The following is a 24,580-nucleotide window of genomic DNA, read 5'->3' as shown; positions in this document are numbered from 1 at the left end:
CTGGCAGAGCACAGTTGGACTTCACCATGCAAGATGTTTTTTTTTTGTAGATAACACTTATGTTTCCAGTTCTGATAATGATGAAGATGTGTTAGTTACAACAGAGCCAATTCCAGTAATTTTCAACCAAATCTCTACAGGTAATCTTATGTCCCGAGTGTTTTATCAAGTTCATATTTTGTGAGGAAAGACAAGACATTGCCTATACTTAAAAGAAGATTTCTTAATACGTATACAGTTTGCTGTTTTCTCCCAGTGTTGCTGTAGTAAATTGTCCTACATTTTGGAATAGAAGGAATTAAAATATTTCTTTTGAGGTTCAACACAATTGTATAGGCAGAGTATATTCTTTTAATGTGTTGCATTCTGTGCTAAAGCAATTTTCCTTGAATACAGTTAGAGGTGCTTAATACTTCCCAATTATAAGTTTTCATACTCACTTGCTTAAAACTTCATTAAATCTTCACCACTGGGGATAACTACCATTGCCTCTGGTGAATTATTTCAGGAAATTTCAAACAAAATGGTTCAGCTGTTTCACTAAATGAAACTGTAGAAAAAGATATATTTTTCCCAGTGATTTCAGGAACCTGAAATTCCATACTTTCAAAAAGTATTTGATACATGAAATGGCATGTTTTTCAGACATCTAGGGATATTCATACAACATAAAATCAAGATTTCTGCATACTCCATTGAGACTGTTTTAGATTTTAGCAACCAAATTCACGATGTTTTCAGGCTGCAAGTGAAACTGCATAGACCAGTCTAATTCTGGCAACTTTTTGATAGGAACACTTGACTTTGCAGACTTTTTATTATTATGATGATACTTTAGGGCTTTTTTTGAGAAACACAGAATTTTGAATTCCACTGGGAAACCAATATGATCTTCAGTCTCTAAACTTATTTATACTGATCTAAATAAAAAAAATTATTTTGTTGAAGTCAGTGGAATGGCACCCAAACAAAAGCTAGCCATTATAGTCAGAAGTTTAAGATAAATTTTACTTGCAAACATTTCTGTAATTTAAAAAGAAATAAAGCTGGTCATTTAAAATAGAGCAAACCCCCATATTTTATGTAGGAGATGATCTGATTTAATTTTGCTGAGGAGTTTTGATGTTTTGTTCCTTTAAAAAGTATACAAAATTAATGAATGACAGCAAAGTGTAAAATGCAGATTGGGAAAACCAAATTTTCTAGATGGACAGCTGATTTTAGTTTCACAGTTAAAAATATGAGTTTTCTGAGATGTTTGGGCTTCTTAATTTTAGAATGTTGTATTATAAACTCTGGTGCTTTTCATATCTATAACTTTTTGTTCCTTATTTGCTCTAGTACTCCAAGTATTTTAAGTCTGCACATGCAAAATTATTTCATGTTTTTCACATATGTTCCCTATTTTCCCATTTCTTTTAAGAATTAAAAAAAAGCAGTGATGTCAACTATTGCTTATCCATAAAATCAAAATTACAGAGGGAAAATGGAGAGGTATGTATTTCTTGCATGTATATTTTAACAAGTTATTTTAAGGAACAATAGAAAATAATAAACTATGAATATTTACCATAGATTTCCTGTCAAATCTATGCTTACTCAAACTCTAGGTTTACACATTTTATAAGGTGAGTGTAATTCTCTGGGTTTCATACGTGGATTAACCAGTGAGTCACTTAGATGGGATAAGGACACTCCTATCCTAGGAGATATAATTTTGACATCTATTTTATTTTTTGTTCAGTAGTGGCATAGACCCTGTCTGCCCTAAAAATACAGCTTTCCTGGAAAAGTAGACCATGATGCCATTACCTTTTTAACCTATTCTTGCACATAAGACCGCATCCCATTTATTAGCTCATTGCTTCTTCATGTGACCTACAGCAGTCCTGCTGAAGTCTCTGGACTTCTGCATGACACTATTCACCATAAGTAGCATCTGGAGTATTAAGGCCTTCCAGTCATGGTTGTATTTGTGCTGTACCTCTAGCATGGGTCCCTGATCAGTCTCACTGAGACATTAACTCAAGAAAGAAGTGGCACTAATGTAAGGTATACAGGGGTTAGTGTTATGGGCTCAAAGAAACTACCACATAGACTCCCACTCCAAGCAAGTAATTGAGCACTGTACCAAGAATTCAAGTGCTTAACTTCCTTTAGTAAGCATTACTTTGTTTGGAATATTTTTTTCTTGACTGCTGCTTTTTAGGGTCCGATTGGTATTTGATCCTGGAAAAGGCAGATAAGCATGTTCAGATATGATAATGGGTATGGCTGGGTTTTTTTAATAGATGGAATCTGATTAGATGTAAAAAGCTGCATTGGATATAGTTTGCTTCTGCTGCTTCATAATTGTATTCAGTGCTCTGTAAACATTAGAAATTCAAGTGCAGTAAGAATTTACTCTTTTGATTAAAAGCCTGAGATACTGTTAGGTTCTATGAGACAGAGTTTGAGCTTTTATGTATTTATATTTCCAGTTTAATGAGGTACTTAAGTATGAGAGCACTGAAGAAAGCCTTTAAATAAAAGATTGACCATTTGTGTTGTCCAGACAGTTGGAAGTTTTGGTTAGGATAGGGTGAGTTTGTCACAATAGTAGTGTGTGTTTCATTTCTTTTTGGTTTACAATGAATTTTTGTTCAATTGAGTTCTCTTTTAACACAGGCTTCCCCTTGAGCTAAGGTTATTATAAAACAAAGAAGCCTCAAGTCACTTTGTTTCTTTTCAGTAAAGTAGAAGCAGAAATTATTTTTATACCTTGTATAAAAAATTGCCGTGAAATTAGCTGAAATACAATTTTTGTTCTATTTATACATACAGTGAATAGAGCGGGAATTTGAAGACAAAGGTAAAGAAATGAGATTAGAATGTCTGACCACAGAAATTGGTGATAAGAGTATATTTGACATTTATGAATATGCGGGATTTAGGGGTAACTTCTAATATTTGATTCATACATCTGGTTTATATTCCATTATGGCAGTTCTGTGCAAGACATAAATAAAAAATATGCAATAAATACATCATGTTCAGGTTGAAGTGAAGGATTATGTTTTTATCAGTTATTCTTTATGGGATCCTTATAGCATAGGATTTAGAAATAATAAATGGATTGTGGGAAACAAGAATTAATATCTTCAAGCAATTACATAATTATAAGTAAAGATTCCATCGATAGGAAGCTGAGTTGCAGTCTGTACCATGATCAGTTCTATTTACTCGAGTGATATTATTCACAGAGCAGCCTATTTAGAGCAAGTTTTACTTGCATATTACTTTTTAATCCTTAATTTTCAAAGTCTTAGAACAGAGCTAGTCAGAAAATTAAGTCTGAACTTTTCTGGCAACAGGCTGGTACTTCTGTTAATAATTAAGCAGCAGTGCGTCAGAGAGTTTTCCTCAGAAAGGAACTTAAAGATACCACGCTCAGGCTTAAATAATTTCCATAAACTATTAGAATTGATTTACCAGAATAAAGCAAAGTAAATTTTTTTTAGGTCACTGAACCGCCAAATGAACTAAGTCCAGAACCTCTCTTAGTGGGAAATTATGCTTTGTTTATCAGAAGCACAGTTTGAAGTGTCCCTGTAGTTTTACTGAAGTTCCATAAAATACCACACTGTCTGTTCCCAGACAAAGTATTATTTCTCCAACATACATTCAGGGTGTTTTTATGTACCTAGTTAGTTACTTTTGTCCAAGATGTCTTAATAAAGGTTGCTTAGAGATTATTTGTAAAGTCATAATTACTGTAGTTATAATTAGAATATAAATGAAAGATAAACGTATCACTTGTGTCATTGTTAACTTTCCTTTTCCATTAAGGAGTCACAGCACAACAGCACAGTTGAAGAAGACTCTGAAGGAAATAATGATTCTGAGGAATTTTATTATGGAGGAGAGGTAATGGAGGATATTTTTACACAAGAATGCCATATGTATATATATAGTATTTTACAGTAGAAGCATTGAATATATTATACTGTATAATTATATAAAATTTAAAATAGGATTAGTTTCCTTACATTTGTAAGGCTATAAGAATAGAAAAACCAAATGCTTTTCAGGGTGTTTGAAACTAGAAGCCTGTTGCTTACTTCCAGGAAATAGATATTCACTTTTTAAAGCATATCCCATTATTGATGCAAATGGGAAGCCAGGCTAGATCCAAATCTGTTTCCTTCTAGAGGACTGCCATTTTGTAAAGTCAAGAGCACTAGAATTTAATGGTAAAAAGGTTATTACAAAACAATTTTGATCTAGGCAATAGTGCATTCTTTTTCTGAGCTCTACAGTTAAATTCACCATGAAAAAAGGCTGCATATTTTTAGATGAATATACTTCTCTGTGTCTTTATTTCTTGTTCCCTCACCAGAATTAGTTATTACTACATACTCTTATGTACTGGGAAATAAAATCTTTTCATATCTTTTCCTTTTGCAATGTCAATAGAGCAATTAATGCTGCTAGTCTCTTTATTCAGATTTTTCTTATCTTTTAAAAAAGTCTATTGCCCCAAAGGAATCATTCCTCACATGTTATTAGAACTGTTTATTTCAGTGAACATTTTAGCAAATTACAGTTGCTGTTTATGAAAATTGTCACTGCCTCAGCCTTCAGAGTAAAGCCATTCATGCCCTGGGTGTGCAGTTGAGGTTGCAGGAGCACGCTAGCAGTGACAGACGGTTGGGTCAGTGCAGAGAGCATGGGATGCTCATGAACAGAACATTGTCAAGCCTATTCTCTTGCAGAGCCAACAACGTGGTGGAGTTTGAACACAAAATATACATTGAGGTGATTTATTCTAAAAAAAGCATACCCTTAAAAATATATTAAAAGACATACTGAAACTGGATCTGAAAGAATGGATTTTCGGTGTTAGAAAATAGCAGACATGGAGTACGGAATCATAGAATCATAGAATCATAGAATCATAGAATGGTTTGGGTTGGAAGGGACCTTAAACATCATCTAGTTCCAACCTCCCTGCCATGGGACAGGCAGGGACATCTCCCACTAAACCAGGCTGCTCAAGGCCCCATCCAACCTGGCCTTGAACACTTCCAGGGAGGGGGCATCCACAACTTCCCTGGGCAAACTGTGCCAGTGTCTCAACACCCCCATTGTGAAGAATTTCTTCCTAATGTCTAGTCTAAATCTTCCCCCCTCCAATTTAAACCCATTCCTCCTCATCCTGTCACTACATACCCTTATAAAAAGTCCCTCCCTAGCTTTCTTGTAGGCCCCCTTCAGGTATTCGAAGGCCGCTATAAGGTCTCCCCAGAGACTTCTCTTCTCCAGGCTGAACAGCCCCAACTGTCTCAGCCTGTCCTCATAGCAGAGGTCCTCAAACCCTCTGATCATCTCTGTGATCCTCTTCTGGACCTGTTCCAGCAGTTCCATATGCTTATATTGAGGATTCCAAAAGTGGACACAATACTCCTAGTGAGGTCTCACGAGAGCAGAGTAGAGGGGCAGAATCACCTGCTGGCCATGCTTCTTTTGATGCAGCCCAGGATACAGTTGGCCTTCTGGGCTGTGAGCGCACATTGCCCATTGCCGACTCATGTTGAGCTTCTTATTGACCAGCACCCCCAATTTCTTCACTGCAGGGCTGCTCTCAGTCACGTCATACCCCATCCTGTATTGAAACTACAGACTGCCCCGACTCAGGTGTAATACTTTGCCCTTGGCCTTGTTGAACCTCATGAGATTCATCTGCAAACTTGCTGAGGGTGCACTGATCTTCATCTGGACATTGAGTCATTGACCACTATAATCTGGGTACCACCATCCAAACTATTCCTCATTCACAGAACAGTCCACCCATCAAATCCATATCTTGCCAATTTAAAGAAGGATGTTGTGGGGGATGGTGTCAGAGGCTTTACAGAAGTGCAGACAGATGACATCCATAGCTCTTCCCATGCCCACTGATGTGGTCACCCCATCACAGAAATCTAGTAGGATAGTCATGCATGACTTGCTCTTGGTGAAGCCATGCAAGCTGTCTTGAATGACTTGCCTGTCCCCCATGTGCTTTACTATAGCTTCTAGGAGGATCTGTTCCATGATCTTCCCAGGCACAGAAGTGAGGCTGACAGATTGGTAGTTCCCAGAGTCTCAGAGTCTCCTGGACTGCCTACAGCTTGCCCTGCTATTTCTCCAGCAGATATCAGGGTGGTTGAAGTCTCCCAGCAGGACCAGAGCTTGCGAGCGTGAAAAAGACTTTGTCAATAGTTTCCCTTTGATCAGATGGCCTGTAGTGTACACAAACCACAAAGTTTTGCTTGTTGTCTCAGTCTCTTATTCTCATCCACAATCTTTCGACCTGTTCATGGCTACTCTTCAGGGACAGCTCTTCACACTCTATCCATTTCCTGATATGGAGGGCAACACCTCCACCCCTCCTTCCCAGACTGTCCCTTCTGAACAGCCTGTAGCTGCGCACCAGTCATGGGATTTGGCAGTTTCAGTAACGGCAATCAGATCATAGCTTTCTAGCAGCACAGTAGATTCCAACTGCTCCTGTTTGTTGCCCAAGCTGTGCACGTTTGTGTGGAAGCACTTCAGCTGGGCTCTTGGCCGTGTCACTTTCTTAATAACCCTTATTTCCCTTTAGGTGTTTCATGGAAGTTTCCTTATTGGCTCCTACTAGCTCAGGAGCCCCCAGCTCATCTCCACAAAAGTTCAACTGTGCTGCAGCGTCCCCAGCATGCTCCACAGCAACAGCTGGAGGGCCCATACCAGCACCCCATCCCTCTAACCGTTGTGTGTCCTCCTGCAGCTTGTCATAGGCGGGCTTGATATTATCACCCCCTTCACATCCAGTTTAAAGCTCTGTCAATGAGCCCTAAAAGCTCCTGAGCAAAGACCCTCCTCTCTATTGAGAAAGGTGGCGCCCATCTGATAGCTGTAAACCTGGTGCTGTGTAAGTCATCCCATTTTCAAAAAATCCAAAGTTGTTATGGTGACACCATCCACGGAGCCATGTATTAATAGGCTAGGCCTGTCTGTTCCTTCCAATGTCACTGCCTGCAACTGGAAGGAGGGAGGAAAAAAATCACCTGGGCCCCAGATTCCCTCACTAGCTGTCCCAAGGCCCTGAAATCTCTTTCGATCATCCTTGGGCTACGTACTGCAGCTTCATCACCTCCCACATGGAGCAGCAGTAGTGGGTAATAGTCTGATGGCCTTACCAGACTGGGAAGACCCATGTTCACTTTAGAAATGACTGCTGCAAATGGCTCCCTTCAGCTGCTGACTCTTATGGCCCTGCAGAGAGATGGGAAGTGTTGTGTACATATACTACAGTGCAAAGACCAGTGTCTTATTTTAATCTACCTGAAAGGAAAAATCTTCTGATTTTGCCCTGTAGTGATGAGTTGTGTGTACTGGCTTCATTTTTCATCTCTGCAGAAAGGGCAGTAACCTTAAGGCGAAGGAAAAGGCAGCAAACTACTGGGAGTGCTTACTGCTTGAACCAGCACAAATACATTTTTGTAAAGGATGTTTACCAGCGCCAAAATGAATGAATAAATAAATATTGATGCTGCCTATGTGATATGAACACAGAGAGCAGTAAAACAAATGTTGCAAGGTGTAAGAGACCTGTGTAATAGGATATACTGCTTAGAGTTTATTTGCACTATAGTTTATGTGGAAACTATATTGCATTGTCATTTTTTAAGGTAGTATACTTAATTGAAGGAATGATAGCTGTCAAAAACGTAGCAAAATTGCAATAAATCAGCAATAAAAATTAAATATCAGATGACTGTGAATATCTTGAGTATAGAATACTCAAAAAGCAAAATAAGGAGAACAAGCAAACAAAAAAAACCCCAAAGATATCATAGAAAGTATATTTAACAAGAAATAATAAAGGAAAGTTTTAATTTAAAATGTCATGGTCAAAAAGACAAAATTCTAAAGAAGAATTTTAAAAAAAAGGTTGAGGACTTAGGAAATATATAGGAAATCAGATAATGAGTGAAGTCCCTGGAAAGAGAAAAAGAACAGTCCTTTTTAAAATAAATTGTAAGAGTTATTAAATGAGCATCAGGTATATTGGAAAAACAAAATATTTGACTGTATATGTGGGAAACCAGTAAGGTAAATTGCTTCATTTGACACAAGTGTGTGCTGTGTCCACAGAGAAAGGGGACAAAAATATTGACTTTAGTAACTAGAGGGAATAGATGCTAGTGTAATTGTGTGCAATACACTTGGAAACATGGAGGTCAGGGATAATTCTAACATTTCCAAGTGGTTACTACTGAAAGACAAGAGAGCAACTGATGATGAAACAAGGACCATGGAAACTGAGAAATGGCATTTGATGGACAGTGAAAACAAGATATGACCTTTTGGTCATAAATTAATGTTTGTATCCACTTCCTAGGCACCTGCTTGTAATCCTCCCTAAGGATTTAATGGATAAAAACTTTAAAATAGCTAAGTGATTCAATAGCTTAAGTCCTATTGATTTTCAGTGTGTCATTATGTGGGACAAAATAATCTGAATCAGGTCTAAGATTAAAAACTGAGACTTTCTAAGCAGAGACCTTTCAGACACAGCAAAGATATCAGATGTTTTAGCTTCTATATTCACTTTCTCTGAGATTCTTTGTTAATTCTTACTTTGAATCTTTATCTTCTACATTTGCAAAATTGAACAGGAGTTAGAAACGGTAAAACTACTGCCTTTGGCACTCTCTCTCTTGTGCTTCAGTTACAGGACATACTTGCAAATGTAGATATACAAAACTCTGTCAGTCTCCTCTGAGTGCATCAGAATGTCTGTGGGACTAATTCAGGGATGGAAAATACCATGTTGTGATCTTAAAATTTGCCAGAACACTGCTTTGTTTCCTTTTTGAGTTCATAACCTCTTACCATCAGAAAATAGATTGGAGAAAGCATTATGTTGAGTAGTTCCATATTCTGCATAGGGGTCCTTTTGGATTTTACTATTATTGATGCAGAAGACTCCTTAAAAGCTGTGATTTAGGACCAACAAAGGTGATGGATGAGCCATAGCTATGAGTGCAATGATTGCTCTTTCTTTGGAAGCAGGACAGCAATTATTGATGCATCTTTAAAGAATTAATCTTTGAGTAATTAGCACGTAAAAAGGAATGGTTTGCTCCTGCCTTAAGTGGAAAAAAAATATAATAAAAGTTTTCTTCCTGTGCTCTTCTACTTGGGAAATTATTCTGACATGCCTGTCCAAACAAGGCAGGGATACTTGGCTTATACCCTTCTGGTCATGAATATCATTGATATCTCTGATAATACATGCCCATGCTATGCTAATGAATTCTGTGCCTTATATTTGAAGAATTCTAAGTCTAATCAAATTATTCTTTGTTAATTTTTCACATGTAAAAAGTGATAGGCTGTTTATTATTTTAATGTTATTAAAATTTATTTAATTAGATTGAAAAGTACATCTCTAGGTATCAGAGCTGAAAGTGTCATGGCACTGGTCTTCTATAGATTTGGATGTACAAATCGAAGAAACAGTACTGCAGTTAGATACAATTCTGCAACAGCAAGAATTCTCAGCAGGAATTCCTATATAAGGATGTATATATGTCTAAAGGGATAAATTGCAGTCTTGTGCTTTGCTCTCTGAATTTGTCAAAGGTACAAGCCAAATCCTACTTTCATTTCTGAATCTGTCCAAATCCGAGGAGTTTTTCGACTTTTGTGGAATTATTGTCATTCTAATTGGTGTAAAGATGTAGAATTAGGCTCACACAGTCAGGAGCATATTGCTTAAAGAGAAAGTAGCAATTGATTTTTAATAGATTGTTACAAGCCTAAAAAGGTATTTTGGTAATTGTAGAAGATAGGAGGATATTAATTATTTCAACTTCAAACCAAAACAGCTCACAATTTTTCTTTATAGTGCAAACGCTAACATAACTGTTTACACTTTCCATGCAGAGTTTTAAGAAATGAGGATGATGTCTAAACATGTTTCTTTACACCTTCTCTGGAAAAATACTTAAAATGGGAAAGTGTTCTTTAATTATTTTTCTTTTTGATCTGATGTGATCTCATCGGTAGATAGAATAGTCAAATACAGCCAACGAGTAGATTGAAAATGTAACTTGGATGCTGAGACACTTGGTATATAGTATAGTCTCTTGCTTCTCTTGTTGAGCCCAAGCCATTCTGTGTCTAAAATATGAGAGTGCGACAACATGCAAGGGGGAGTAAGCCTTTGTCCTGTAGTGGTTATACTGGGATGCTATGACTGAGGAGATCTAGTTTTTATCCTGCTTATCCATTTTAAAAGGCACAAGTGGCCCAGAACAGACAGGACAGAGGGATGAGTATTTGCAGCTTCTCTTCCCACAAACAAGGACTGGGACTCTCTGGAATTTTGACGCAGAAGTGCCTGCTTTGCCAATCACATTGCTTAGGAGGGCTATACCATTTCAGCGCTTCAGCTTATCAGCACAGCATCCTTTCTGAGCATGGCATCAAGGAATCTTTATGCAGCATATTTTGCAGGGGGAACTTTCAAGAGCCTACATTAGGTGCCAGCAATGAAATAAATAAGAACTCCTAGAATATTTTTTTCTGGTAGGTTAGCTATGATGGAGAACTTCACAAGCATCCACAGATGGAAGCTGATTTGACAGCAGTGAGAGAGATCTATGGACCTAATGCAGTATCTCTCAGGTATGTCATTGACCTTTCTGTATTGTGGAATCTTTAACGATTTGGAGATTGACTTCCATGTGGACCTTCCCTCTCTGCCAAAACACGAGTCTCTTCTGATGATTTCTGTATATTGTGGCAAAAGGAAGGAGTACTGCTGGCTGCCAGTAATGCTGATTTTGTTTTTTCCTTTTTGTGGTTCAGTACAACTGACTATGCTGAGAACAAACCCTGGAAGTTCAGTCAGTATTTGATCACGCTGTTGTATTGTGCTGAAAATTACTATTCATCATTACTCTAAACCATTTTTAATCTTTTCTGTCACATCCTGTCTTTTATCCTGGAGGTGAACAAGAGGAATAATAAGAGATTTAGTAAATATTTTCCCTAGGGAAAGATTGAAGGAATTAGATTTGTCTAGTCTGGAAAAAAGACAGAAGAGGACATAAAAACAGTTCTTCAAAAACTAAAGCTTTTTGTAGATAGGAGAAGTGATCAACTTTCTCTATTGTCATCATGAGAGAGAGACAATAAGAAACTAGCTTTGTTAGCAATGAACAAGAACTTGATTAGATTTTAGGAAATATTTCTAATTGTGGGAAACTAAAGTATCCTACAAAGGAAAATGGTGGAACCTTAGTCAGGGGTGGATTGCAGAGATTCTGTTGGGAATACGAGTGTGCATGAATCTGCCATAGGGCATAGCTGTATGATTTTTTTAATATGCTTCAGGTCTTTTATAACTTCATTTTCCGTCTATGTAATCTTAATAATTTCAAAAAAATAACAGGTAGGCAAGATGGAACAGACCTGTCAGATGTATTACAAAGAAAATATCAATGTTATCATAAAAAACAAGTAATAAAACACAAAGAAAATACTAACCCATTGCGTCCCGACCTCCCCCAACCCACAAGTGGAAGGGAGACGTGGTTTGATAAACTGAATTCTGCTCGTGCTTAAAAACAGCAGTTTAAGACAAAATAAAAGGAACAGACTGTCTGTGATTTGAAACAGTCTGATTGTGGACCAGGGGGAACGGGTATAAACTGGAGAGGGGCAGATTTAGACTAGAAATTAGCAAGAATTTCTTCACTATGAGAGTGTTGAGGCACTGGAACAGGTTGCCCAGGGAGGCTGTGGATGCCCCATCCCTGGAGGTGTTCAAGGCCAGGTTGAATGAGGCCTTGGGCAGCCTGATTTAGTGTGATGTCCCTGCCTATGGCAGGGCGGTTGGAACAAGATGATCTTTAAGGTCCCTTCCAACCTTAACTTTTCTATGATTCTATGATTCTATGATTGTAACCTTGGGCATACATATATTGCAAGTAATAATTCCCATTAACTTCTAAACAATAAGCTCTGTTATTTTAGTCTGAGAAAGTATGGCTACATCTATGGTATACTACACATTTTCAAATTAAGTGGAAATTAATTGCATTTAGAGGACCTGAGGAATTAAAATCCAAACAGTCATGTATAGATTTAGGAAATCATAGAATCATAGTTTGCATTGGAAGGGACCTTTAAAGGTCATTTAGTCCAAGCCCCTGCAGTCAGCAGGGACATCTTTAACTGGATCAGGTTGCTCAGAGTCCAGTCCAACATGACCTTGACTCTTTCCAGGGACAGAGCATCTACAACCTCTCTGGATAACCTGTTCCAGTGTTTCACCACCCTCGTTGTAAAAAACTTCTTCCTTGTATCTAGTCTAAATCTACCCTCTTTTAGTTTAAAACCATTACCCTTTGTCCTATCACAACAGATGCTGCTAAAACATTTTTCTCCATCTTTCTTTTAAGCTTCTTTAAGTACTGAAAGGCTGCAATAAGGTCTCCCCAGAGCCTTCTCTTCTCCAGGATGAACAACCCCAACTGCTGTGAACCAAACTGCGCTGTCGAGGGTCTCTGGGGAAGACACTGAGGCTCCCCATAAAATTTGTGGGGTTTGTTCCCCTCAGGCTAAATTAAGGTGAAGCCAAATGATTGATTTGAAAGAAATTTATTTAAATATTTATCTTTGGAATAAGATAGGCATTGGCTTGCTAAATCTATAGTAAGGAAGATGAGAAAGCAAGAAAGAAAAGAAGAAGGAAAAGGAAAGAGAGAAAACTGTAAGAAGATCACCATCCCGAGGATCTAGTGGTGTCTCCAGGGTCCCAGGATGGTGGATGTGCACACCAACGCCGTTACCAAAGTGTTATTTATAGATTAGGGTCCTTGAAGGGAGGGTTCATTTGTTCATAGTGCCCCTTCTGGAATGTTCTGGAAATGAGTCTGGGGGTCTTTAGTGGTCTCTGGGGTTTTTGGTGATCATCCTGCACTTGTTCCCTCTACCAGTAGGATTGCCATATGACCTCTTTCAGCATGCAAGTGCAGTCATGATAAGCAAGTTGGCAGAGACACTGCCTTGTCTCCTTCCTGCAGTTCCATGGGCAGAAAGTAATTAAGGTATACCATTTCTGTTAAAGAATTAGTCTCTGACACCAACTCTCTCAGCCTTTCTTCACAGGAGAGGCATTCCATCCTTCTGGTTATTTTTGTGGCCCTCCTCTGAACCCACTCCAACAGGTCCATGTCTGTCTTGCACTGAGGGCTCCAGAGCTGGATGCAGTGTTCCAGGTAGGGTCTCATCAGAGTGGAAAAGCAGAGCAGAATTCCCTCCCTCAATCTGCTGGCCATGCTTCTCTTGATGCAGCCCAGGATATGGTTGTCCTTCTGGGCTGCAAGCACACATTGCTGACTCATGTTGAGCTTCTCATCCATCAGTACCCCCAAGTCCTTCTCCTCAGGGCTGCTCTCATTCCCCAGCCTGTACTGATACCAGGTGCAGGACCTTGCACTTGGCCTTGTTGAACTGCATGTGATTCAGATGAACCCACTTCTCAAGCTTGTCCAGGTCCCTCTGGATGGCATGCTGTACTTCAGGTGTGTCAACTGCACCACTCAGCTTCGTGTTGTCTGCAAATTTGCTGAGGGTGCACTTGATCCTGCTGTCTGTATCATTGATAAAGATATTAAACAACACCGGTCCCAGAACCAACCCCTGAGGGACATTGCTAATCACTGATCTCTATCTAGACGTTGAGCCATTGACCACTACACTCTGGGTGCCACCATCCAACCAATTCCTCATCCACAGAACAGTCCACCCATCAAATCCATATCTTGCCAATTTAAAGAGAAGGATGTTGTGGGAGACGATGTCAAAGGCTTTACAGAAGTCCAGAGAGATGACATCCATAGCTCTTCCTGTGCGCACTGATGCGGTCACCCCATCATAGAAAGCTACTAGGCTGGTCAGGCAGGACTTGCCCTTGCTGAAGCCATACAGGCTGTCTCAAATCACCTCCCTGTCCTCGATGTGCCATGACTTTTCAAATATCATGGAGAGTGGCTTGGCAAGCACATCAGGCAATTCCCTCAGGACTCTAGGATGCTCCTTGACAGGTCCCATAGCCTTATGCATGTTCAGGTTCCTCAGGTGGTCACAAATCTCATCTTCTCTTACACGAGGGGGGACTTTACTCCCCCAGTTCCTGTCTTGCAGCTCATGCACAGAAGAGGTGTGGGAAGAGAGGTTGCCAAAGAAGACTGAGGCAAAAATGTTGATGAGTACCTCAGCCTTCTCATCTGTTGCCATCAGTTTGCCAGTGATATTTATCAGACGGGGTATGCTTTCTTTGATCTTCCTTTTCTGGCTGAAGTCCTTCTTGATAGTCTTCACTTCCCTTGCCAAGTTCAGCTCCAGCTGTGCCTTGGCCTTCCTAACCTCATCCATACACAACCAGGCAGTGTCCCTATACACTTCCCAGGTTCCCTGTCCCTGCTTGCACTGCCTGTGCAGTTCCCTCTTGCTCTTCAGTTTGACCAGCAGGTCTCAACTCAGCCATGCTTGTCTCTTCCCTTCCCTCCCACATTTCCTACATCTGGGGACTGTGCTTTATGGAAAACATCCCTAAATATTTGCCAGCTCTGTTCTGCTTCCTTGTCCCTGAGGACCTTATCCCCGGAGGTCCTACTGACTCACTCCTTGAAGAGCTGGAAGTCCTCTTTCATTCAGGGTCCTAACTCCTTGCCTGTCCTATATCCCTCAGGACCTTGAACTCCACCAATGCATGATCACTGCAGCCCAGTCTGCCTCTGATTTTGACATCACTGATGAGCTCACTTGTATTAGTGACCATCAGGTCCAGTATTGCATCCCCTCGAGTAGGGGTGTCTGTTACCTAGGTTAAGAAGTTATCTTTGATTGTGTCTAGAAGTCTCCTGGATTGCCTAAAGCTTACCATGCTACTTTTCCAGTATATGTCAGGGTGGTTGAAATCCCCCAGTAGGATGAGAGCAGAACCAGGCAGTGTTCCTATACTCTTCCCAGGATACCTGACCCTGCTTGCACTGCCTGTGCATTTCTTTCTTGCCCTTTAGTTTGACCAGTAGGTCTCGAGCCAGCTATGCCAGTCTCTTGCCTCTTTCGTGATTTCTTACATCTGGGGTGGAGAGCTCTTGCGCTTTATGGAAAGTGACTTTAAAATCTTCCAGCTCTTTTCTGCTCCCTTGTCCCTGAGGACTGTTTCCCAGGAGGTCCTTTTGACTAACTCCTTGAACAGCTGGAAGTTTGCTTTCCTTAAATTTAGGGTCCTGACTTTACTCTTCACCTGTCCCATATACCTCAGAACTGCAGATTCCTCTAGTGTGTGATCAGTGCAACTCAGGCTGCCTCCAATCTTGATGTCACTGATGAGCTCACTTGTGTTGGTGACCATCGGATTCAGCGTTGCATCCCCTCTAGTAGGACTCTTTATTACCTGGTTTAAGAATTTATCCTCAGTGCACTCAAGGAGTCTCTTGGATTGCCTGCAGGTCACCGTGCTACTTTTCCAGCAGATGTCAGCGTGGTTGAAATCCCCCAGCAGGATGAGAGACTGCGAGCACAGTGTGTCCTGTAGCTGGAGGAAGAAGGTTTTGTCAATAGTTTCCCCTTGATCAGGCAGCCTGTAGTAGACACCAACCACAGGGTTCCCTTTGTTGCTTTGGTATCTTATTCTTATCCATATGCTTTCAACCTGCTTGTGGCTATTCTTCAGAGACAGCTCTTCACACACTATCCATTTCTTGATGTAGAGGGCAGCCCCTCCACTTGTCTTTCCTTGCCTGTCCCTTCTGAACAGCCTGTAGCCATTGACAGCCACACTCCAGTCATGGGATTCATCCCAACAAGTTTCAGTAATGGCAACCAGGTCGTAGCTTTCTAGCAGCATAGTGGCTTCAAGCTCCTCCTGTTTGTTGCCCATGCTGTGTGCATTGGCATAGAGGGTCTTCAGCTGGGCTGTCAGCTATGTCACCTTCTTAGAGGAACGCCCCTTAATTCCTTTGAGGCATTTCACTGATGCTTCCCTATTGGCTCCTACTACCTCAACAGCCCATGGCTCATCTCTGTAAGACTTCAAGTGTGCTGCAGTGTAACCAGCACATCTCTGAGCAACAGGCTGAGGGGCCTCGCTAGCACTCCACCCCTCTAACCTTGGTGTGTTATCCCACAGCTTGTCACAGGCGAGCCTGATATTATCTGCCTTCCCCTTCAAGTCTAGTTTAAAGCTCTGTCAATCAGCCTTGCTAGCTTGTGAGCAAAGAATGAGATATTCAAGCAAATTAATGAGATGGATTTTTAGTTGCTGAATTGATAACTATAAAATTGAACATACCTTGATAATAGGCTCTCTCAGGCTCCTAAAACTGAAACATTATGCATAACATTTAAAAAACTTTAATGTATCTAATTTAATGAATCAGCTGTTTCATTTGAAGCATTATGATCTCCTTGGGCTCACTGTAGTAGAAAGTGACATCTATGGTTGCTTCTTCTGTTGCAGCTGAAAATATTCATAAATTCTTGGAGATGACAAAAGCGATATTGAGCATTCAGTTTCATCCCTCTTCTGCAGCTCCACTTCTGTGACTGAAACAAGTCTGTCTGACAGTGACACCTAATAAGATGTATATGTTCTAGACAATTGACCCTGTTTCAGTAGTCTACTGCTGTCAGAGAGTCAACTATACATAGAATCAATCATAGAATAGTTTGGGTCGGAAGGGACCCTAAAGTTCATATAGTTCCAACCCCTCTGCCATGGGCAGGGACACCTCCTACTACATCAGGCTGCCCAAGGCCCCATCAAACCTGGCCTTGAACACCTCAAGGGATGGGGCATGCACAACCTCCCTGGGCAACCTGTTCCAGTGCCTCACCACTCTCACGGTGTAGAAATTCTTCTTTATGTCTAGTCTAAATCTGCCCCTCTCCAGTTTATAACCATTGCCCCTAGTCTTATTACTACAAGCCTTTGTAAAAAGTCCCTCCCCAGCTTTCTTGTAGGCCCCCTTTGGGTATTGGAAGGTTGCTATAAGATCTCCTCTGAGCCTTCTCTTCTCCAGGCTGAACAAGCCCAACTCTCTCAGCCTGTCCTCATACTAGAGATGCTCCAGCCCTCTGATCATCTTTGTAGCCCTCCTCTGGACCCGTTCAAATAGTTCCATATGCTTCTTATTTAGAGGATTCCAGAACTGGACACAATAATCCAGTTGAGGTCTCACAAGAAAGGAGTAGAGGGGCAGAATCATCTCCCTTGATGACTTCCCTGTGAGTGGGGTCTGCTCGTCATATTGGACCCTCAGTCCCCCTCAGTAGAGAGTCTCCTACAACTATGACTCTCCTATCTGTCCTCGTGGAAGTTGTGGTAATATGTTGTGTGTGCCATGGCGGTCTCTGCCCTTGCTCCGATCTAGGTGCATCTTCCTCCACGTTTTCCTCTGGTCTGTCCTCCACATCTAGAGCCTCAAATCTGTTGTGGAAAGACACCTGAGGAGGTTTGGGCAAGGTGGGGGTTGGTTTTCTGCCCTGTCGGTGGACTTGTTTCCACTCACTACTTCCTTTTGAGGCCCTGCCTAGAACCTGATGGGGGGAAGATCCCTTTGCTTCTGGGATTTTTCCTGTGGCCGAGTCTGCTCCTGTATCCTGGAGCTCAGGGTGTGGTTCCACCAGTCTATCTCTAGCTCACTCATATAAAAGGGAAATTCCTATACCTGCATGCTTTTTTATCACAGCCCTTTGAAATCTGGCCACCAGAGCCATGAAAAAGCCCTCTGGGCTGACTGATCCAAACTCCTCAGCATCTATTTATATTGCTTATGCATTGATGGACAGAGGGCCTCTAGGAACTTCAAAATCAAGATGTGTTCTTGGGGCCATTGTAGGCAGGAGATCATAAGCTTCAGACACTGGAAGAAAACATGATTTCTTCCTTCCTTTCAGCTTGGAGAAGTAAAACTAGATTCAGCATCATGTGTCTAAAATTCATTTTCTATGGTGGTAATGGAGAGGGAGCAAAGAGATTTCAGTGAATATGGAAATTCCACACTTATTTTTATCTTATCCTTTCTTCCACTAATATTTCTTTGTTTAGTTAAACCATGTTTCTGTTTAATTTATAAAATTATGCCTGTTCACAGCCTTTTGAATCTCAGTCATGTGAGTAACACCAGCCTGCATTCATAAATATTACTTAGGAGTTCATAGAAATCTGTTCTTTAGATCGTCTGGAAAATTTACAAAAAAATTGAGGCTACTGTTGTGTAGCATAGTAGCTAAGCCATTCAGTAGGTGGAGAATTTCACTCTTTCAAAGTCAAGTCTTCAGTGAGCTGCAGGAGGTCAGCGAGTGCCCGTATGGCTCTGGGTGAGTGGACTCTGGAGCAGTCATAAGGGTGGCTGGGAAGCCTCCAGGTAATGCAGCCCTGATCAACTGTTCACCTGCCCCATGTGTGGATGCATCTGATCTAGAGAGAGACTCTGTGTTTGCCCTTGCCAGAGAAAACCACTGGGATGCTGAGGTTCAGTGGAAGGGTTTCCCTCAACACAATTTCACAAGAGGTCAAGGCATTTCCAATGTGAACTAGGTCTTTCCATGGACTAAGAGGCCACTTTGTTGAGAGATAGTTATATTTACAAAAATATTTTTGGATTTCAAAATTACCCTATCAAGTTATTCACGCACAACTACTACTGTACACTGCCTTAGTCTAGTTTAATAGAAAAATGTGGAAGTCATTGTGAGAACAAGCACATAAATGCAGTGTAATGCAAAAACCTAGTGACTAGAAGATAATTTGTGAAAAACTGAGAGTGACTGCACTTTTACAGAATTGTCCACTTCAGTAATTTTTTATTTAGGTATATGAATGAGTATTTTCTAGTCCTGTTTTTCAGAAGTCTTCAGGTACATTGGGGGAGGGCAATCAGAATGAGCTAGAAAATAAGAGGCAGAAGAGTCACACTTTAAGATTTCGGAGAGCAATGAAACACCTATGAGCATAAGTTAAATCTGCACCTTGGGGATTCCAGCAATACTGCATGTGACAGATAAAATAAGGCAGCTATTGCCTTGAGTACATTACAGGGCAATCTTTATGTTTTGACAAACAAATTCTTGAATCTATGAAGCAATACCACAGGTATAATATGCCACCCCCTAGGCCATGTTGTGTTTGTCCTCAATGATTTATCTTAAGCCTCTCCTTGGGTTGCTGGCTGTTAACATAAATCACTTTTGAAAATTAACTAGGGTTTTCTTTTGTCATAAATTGGAGCAGCACGTGACCATTATTGTTTTCTTGATTTATTTGTGCAGACAAAAATGCATAGCAGCAATAGAGAAAGAATTTGGGGGAATTAGTAGAAAAAACATTTAGCCTATTTAAGCAAGATCTACTGAAAGAAGGTTTCAGTGCAGCAGTCACCCACTGGAAATATTGATCCAATCTATGTAGATGTGTATTTTGTCTCCATTCTGATTGTGAAGGCAATGTTATCCTTTATAAAATCTTCTCTGTTATAAGTACTTCTGGGCTGAGGAGTATCTTAAAGAGCCCTAATGTAATGTAATTCTTTCCTTTCAGGGAATACGGAGCCATTGATGATGTAGATATTGATCTGCATATTGATGTTAGCTTTCTTGATGTAAGTAATCTAATCACAGGACTGCATAATGAACATTAACACCCATTTAATTCTGCTACACATCAGACTCTCTAGGCAATCACTGAGACATTCCTTTTTCAGAGACTTGATCTTTACAAGTGGCTGTCACATTATTGTTTGCTACTCAGTGGAAAGATCTCCTTTCTTTTATGATCATGTTGTTAAAATGGTCTATAGGCTTTTATTTACTGCATATGTATTTATTTTCAAACGTTTTGTGAATGGTATATGTTTTAACTGATATAAATGAATTATTTTTTTTTCTTTCCTAGACATTAGTTAGATGAAAGCACTTGGCTGGAGCTTTCCTGTGTGTTTCTCAACATCTGCAACTGATTAGGGAGAGTCTTTAGCAAAAGAGACAGGACAGTGGTGTTGTCAACTGGCAGCATGGTTTCTATAACAGTTATGCTATCATTAACTCCACACTTTCTCACCTCATCTGTGCAGTAACTTCCTGTCCTCTAGATGCGGAATGAAAATTAGTGCTTTTAGGGGCATCATTAGCTTTTGCACAGATATGTCATATTTTCAGGTCAGCACAACACATAAGTTCTCAGGCTTTTCTAAAATTTAAGAAAATCTGATCATACCTTGAATTATTTTATTTAGTCTTAAGAAGGAGCGAACGATTCCTTTGCTTGTGTTATGGGATGAGTTTCCATCTTTATTTGCTCCTTTGCTTCTCAACTTTGAAGCAGTATCTCTTGATAGATGGGAACGTCTGCCTGCACTGCAGATGTAGTGTTATGTAGAAACCTGCGCTCAATTTTAATGAGCATGCTCAAGAACTGGAAGCAGTCTAACACTGGTCTTAGGGGCATTAGCAGGCAATAGTTTGTCCTATGTCTTGAGTTTAAAGTTGGAGTAATTATTCCACAACTGGGTAAATGGATGGATGGGGTTTATAACAACCCTAAGGCAGACTGACAAAATGCAACACTTCCTCATAATGGCTAACGGTGTATGTTGTTTTCTTTTTATCTTGAACTAGGAAGAGATTGCTGTGGCTTGGGAAGTAATTCGCACAGAGCCTATAATAGTGAGATTGCACTGTTCACTTACACAGTACTTAAACGGTCCAGGTTAGTCACCCGTGTATTCTTCATGTGCCTTGTATGGTGTCTCAGTCTGAGCCATGTACTAGGTGATAGATACTCATTCACTGCCAAATCTTTGACCCTGCATGTGCTTAAGTCTACTGCTGAGAGCAGTCTTACTGGTTTGAAATTATTCTTATGTGTATTTGCATGGCTAAGGCCTCAATAATGTTGTGGGCATCTAGTTTAAACTTTCACAGGTTGAGATTTGGAACTTGTTTTCTTGATATCCTTTGAAATGCAGCTTCTTCCCCTAGGAAACAGGGATTAAGGAATAAAAATCAACAATTTCTAATATGCAATTTCCTGATTTTGGAAATCAGGGATCATCTTCACAGATGCAGATATCACTGCTAAGGTATACATACACAGATCTGTGCAGCACATTGATAAACCCTTTTTCATGCACCTTTAAAGAATCAGGCCATGATAATTATCCTGCCAGCTTCTGATTTCTGTATGACTGTGAACTCTGGGGATCTTTAAATTTGAATGAGAATTTTAAATGTTATGATGACATCCTTCTTTCTGGTTGTTATGTGAGTAAATCTTCCTTGTGAAAGTAACAATGGTCAAACTCATGAAAAATCAACTGAGACTGAAGATTTGGAAATATTCACATGCAAGAGTCAACTTCAGATATATTTTTATAACAGGAAAAAACCCTCAAGTATATAATTTGGATCATAACTTGCACGACTTCGTAGTCTTCAACTGAAAGCTGTCAGTTCAGGCTTGTATCTGTGGGAGAATTCTGCCTCTGGAAAATGAATAGATATTTCCAGTCATAATATGTTTAGCAAAATCTGTCCCAATGAGCTATTTTTACAGAATGCGTAAATCTCAGTTGGTGAGAATCGACAGTAAGTTCTGCAGCTGGGCACTAAATCGAGGCAGAAACACACACAGTGGAATGAGGGAAGTCCAGGAGGGAGCTAGGGGTGAGCAGCTCCCACGGGGTGGAGGGGGAAGGCATACCTGGAAGCAGTGGCACATTTAAACGGCCCCTAAGGAGCGCCAGCAACCAGAATGCAGTGAACAGGAGCAGGCAAACAGGTGCGGGGCTCATCAGAAGGGCAGGGTGAGGGCAGATTGCATGGGCACTTTGCACAGGGCAAGCAGGCAGGGCGAGCAGGAAGGGTTCAGGGAGGGTGCAGTCTTTGCTCTCAGGAGGTGAGTTCAGTCGGTGAGAGAGAGCCCAGCCATGGTGTCCACCAGGTGGGAGGCTGCATCCTCTGCACCTGTCAGAAGGGACACATCAGCCCAGACTGAGCTCCCAGGAAAATATGCAGCTGTCCAGGTCTCTTGCTGCAGGGAGTGCCACTAGCTTGCACTGGAAACAGAGGGCATCGGGGCAACAGTTGTGTGAGGTGCGAGCAGGTGGAAGATCTCCTCAGCCTGGTGGCAGAGCTGCGAAAGGAAGTAGAGAGGCTAAGGAGCATTAGGGAGTCTGAAAAAGCGATAGACTGGTGGAACCACACCCTTAGCTCCCTGAAACAGGAACAGAGACAGCCACTGGAAAAAGCCCCTGATCAAAGGTATCTGGTATCCTCCCCCATCAGGATGTAGGCAGGGACTTGAAGGGAAGTAGCAAGTGGAAGCAAATCCACAAATGGCAGAAAATGAACCCTCTCCTTGCCCATGTGTCCTCAGGTGTCTCTGCACAATAGATATGAGGCTATAGCTAGGGAGGATCAATCGGTGGACAATGTGTGTGATGATCCATCTACACCAGAGGAGGGGCCAAGACCAGAATGACATCTGCCCCGCCCTGCCCCCCCCCTTCCCCCATATTACTACACCTGCCACAAGGAAGAAAAGGTGAGTCACAGTTGTAGGAGACTCCCTGCTGAGGGGAACAGAGGGTCCAATATGTCAAGCACACCCTACTCACAGGGAAGTCTGCTGCCACCTAGGAAGCTGGGTTAGGGATATCACTAGGAAACTTACCAGTATGGTAAGGTGATCAGACTACTATCCGTTACTGCTGTTACATATGGGAGGTGATGAAGCTGCAGTACATGGCCCAAGGATGATCAAAAGAGATTTCAGGGCCTTGGGACAGCTAGTGAGGGAATCTGGGGCCCAGGTGATTTTTTTCCTCCCTCCTTCCAGTTGCAGGCAGTGACATTGGAAGGATCAGAAGGGCCCAGTCTATTAATACATGGCTCCGTGGATGGCGTCACCATAACAACTTTGGATTTTTTGAAAATGGGATGGCCTACACAGCACCAGGTTTACAGCTATCAGATGGGAACCACCTTTCTCAACGGAGAGGAGGGTCTTTGCTCAGGAGCTTTTAGGGCTCATTGACAGAGCTTTAAACTGGATGTGAAGGGGGAGGGGGATAATATCAGGCTTGCCTATGACAAGCTGCAGGAGGACACACAATGGTTAGAGGGATGGGGTGCTGGTATGGGCCATCCACCTGTTGCCTCGGGGTGTGCTGGGGATGCTGCAGCACAGTTGAACTTTTGTGGAGATGAGCTGGGGGCTCCTGAGCTAGTAGGAGCCAACAAGGAAACTTCCATGAAACACCTAAAGGGAAATAAGGGTTATTCCACTAAGAAAGTGACACGACCAAGAGCCCAGCTGAAGTGCTTCCACACAAACGCAAGCATTTTGTGCAACAAACAGGAGCAGTTGGAATCTACTGTGCTGCTAGAAAGCTATGACCTGATTGCCGTTACTGAAACTTGGTGGGATTGATGGATGTTGATGGCTACAGACTGTTCAGAAGGGACAGTCTGGGAAGGAGGGGTGGAGGTGTTACCCTCCGTATCAGGAAATGGAGTGAATGTGAAGAGCTGTCTTTGAAGACTAGCCACAAACAGGTCAAAAGGTTGTGGGTGAGAATAAGAGACTGAGTCAGCAAAAGGATCTTTGTGGTTTGTGTATACTACAGGCCACCTGATCAACGAGAGCCTACGGATGAAGCCTTCTTCCTCCAGATACAGGAGGCATTGTGCTTGTAGGCTCTCATCCTACTGGCGGATTTTAACCACCCTGACATATGCTGGAAAAGTAGCACAGCGAACTCTAAGCAATCCAGGAGACTGCTGGAGTGCATTGAAGATAATTTCTTAATCCAATTAATAGAGACCCCCACCCAAGGGGATGCAGTACTTGGACCTGATGGTCACTAATACAAGTTTGCTCATCAGTGACATTAGGATTGGAGGCAGTCTGGGCTGCAGTGATCATGCACTGATTTCAGTACAGGATCTGGGATGATGTGATTGAGAGCAGCCCTGCAGAGAAGGACTTAGAGTTGCTGGTTGGTGAGAAGCTCAACATGAGCCAGCAATGTGCGCTGGCAGCCTAGAAGTCCTACCATATCCTGGGCTGCATCAAAAGAAGCATGGCCAGCAGGTTGAGGGAGGTGATTCTGCCCCTCTACTCCTTTCTTGTGAGATCTCAACTGGATTATTGTGTCCAGTTCTGGAATCCTCACCATAAGAAGGATATGGAACTGTTGGAACGGGTCCAGAGGAGGGCTACAGAGGTGATCAGAGGGCTGGAGCACCTCTGGTATGAGGACAGGCTGAGAGAGTTGGGGTTGTTCAGCCTGGAGAAGAGAAGGCTCAGAGGAGATCTTATAGCAACCTTCCAGTACCTGAAGGGGGCCTACAGGAAAGCTGAGGAGGGACTTCTTACAAAGGCATGTAGTGATAGGACTAGGGTAAATGGGTTTAAATTGAAGGGGGGAAATTTAGCTTAGACATTAGGAAGAATTTCTTTACTATGAGACTGGTGAGACACTGG

At 41.4% G+C, this 24,580-nt stretch overlaps 1 protein-coding gene across 1 annotated transcript in view; it reads left to right on the top strand.

The window, feature by feature from the left end:
• The window catches only part of LOC128850230 (protein mono-ADP-ribosyltransferase PARP8-like), a 161,106-nt gene that overhangs the window by 99,227 nt on the left and 37,299 nt on the right, over nucleotides 1-24,580 (top strand). The window contains exons 5-10 of the mRNA XM_054053222.1: nucleotides 51-140; nucleotides 1,424-1,494; nucleotides 3,829-3,906; nucleotides 10,607-10,701; nucleotides 19,634-19,694; nucleotides 20,710-20,800. Of these exons, the coding sequence (XP_053909197.1) occupies nucleotides 51-140; nucleotides 1,424-1,494; nucleotides 3,829-3,906; nucleotides 10,607-10,701; nucleotides 19,634-19,694; nucleotides 20,710-20,800 (486 nt within the window). The remainder of the gene's footprint in view (nucleotides 1-50; nucleotides 141-1,423; nucleotides 1,495-3,828; nucleotides 3,907-10,606; nucleotides 10,702-19,633; nucleotides 19,695-20,709; nucleotides 20,801-24,580) is intronic.

The sequence above is a fragment of the Cuculus canorus genome, chromosome W, assembly GCF_017976375.1.
Source record: "Cuculus canorus isolate bCucCan1 chromosome W, bCucCan1.pri, whole genome shotgun sequence".
In the NCBI taxonomy this organism is placed as follows: Eukaryota; Metazoa; Chordata; class Aves; order Cuculiformes; family Cuculidae; genus Cuculus; species Cuculus canorus.
This window is presented reverse-complemented; position numbering and strand designations above follow the sequence as displayed.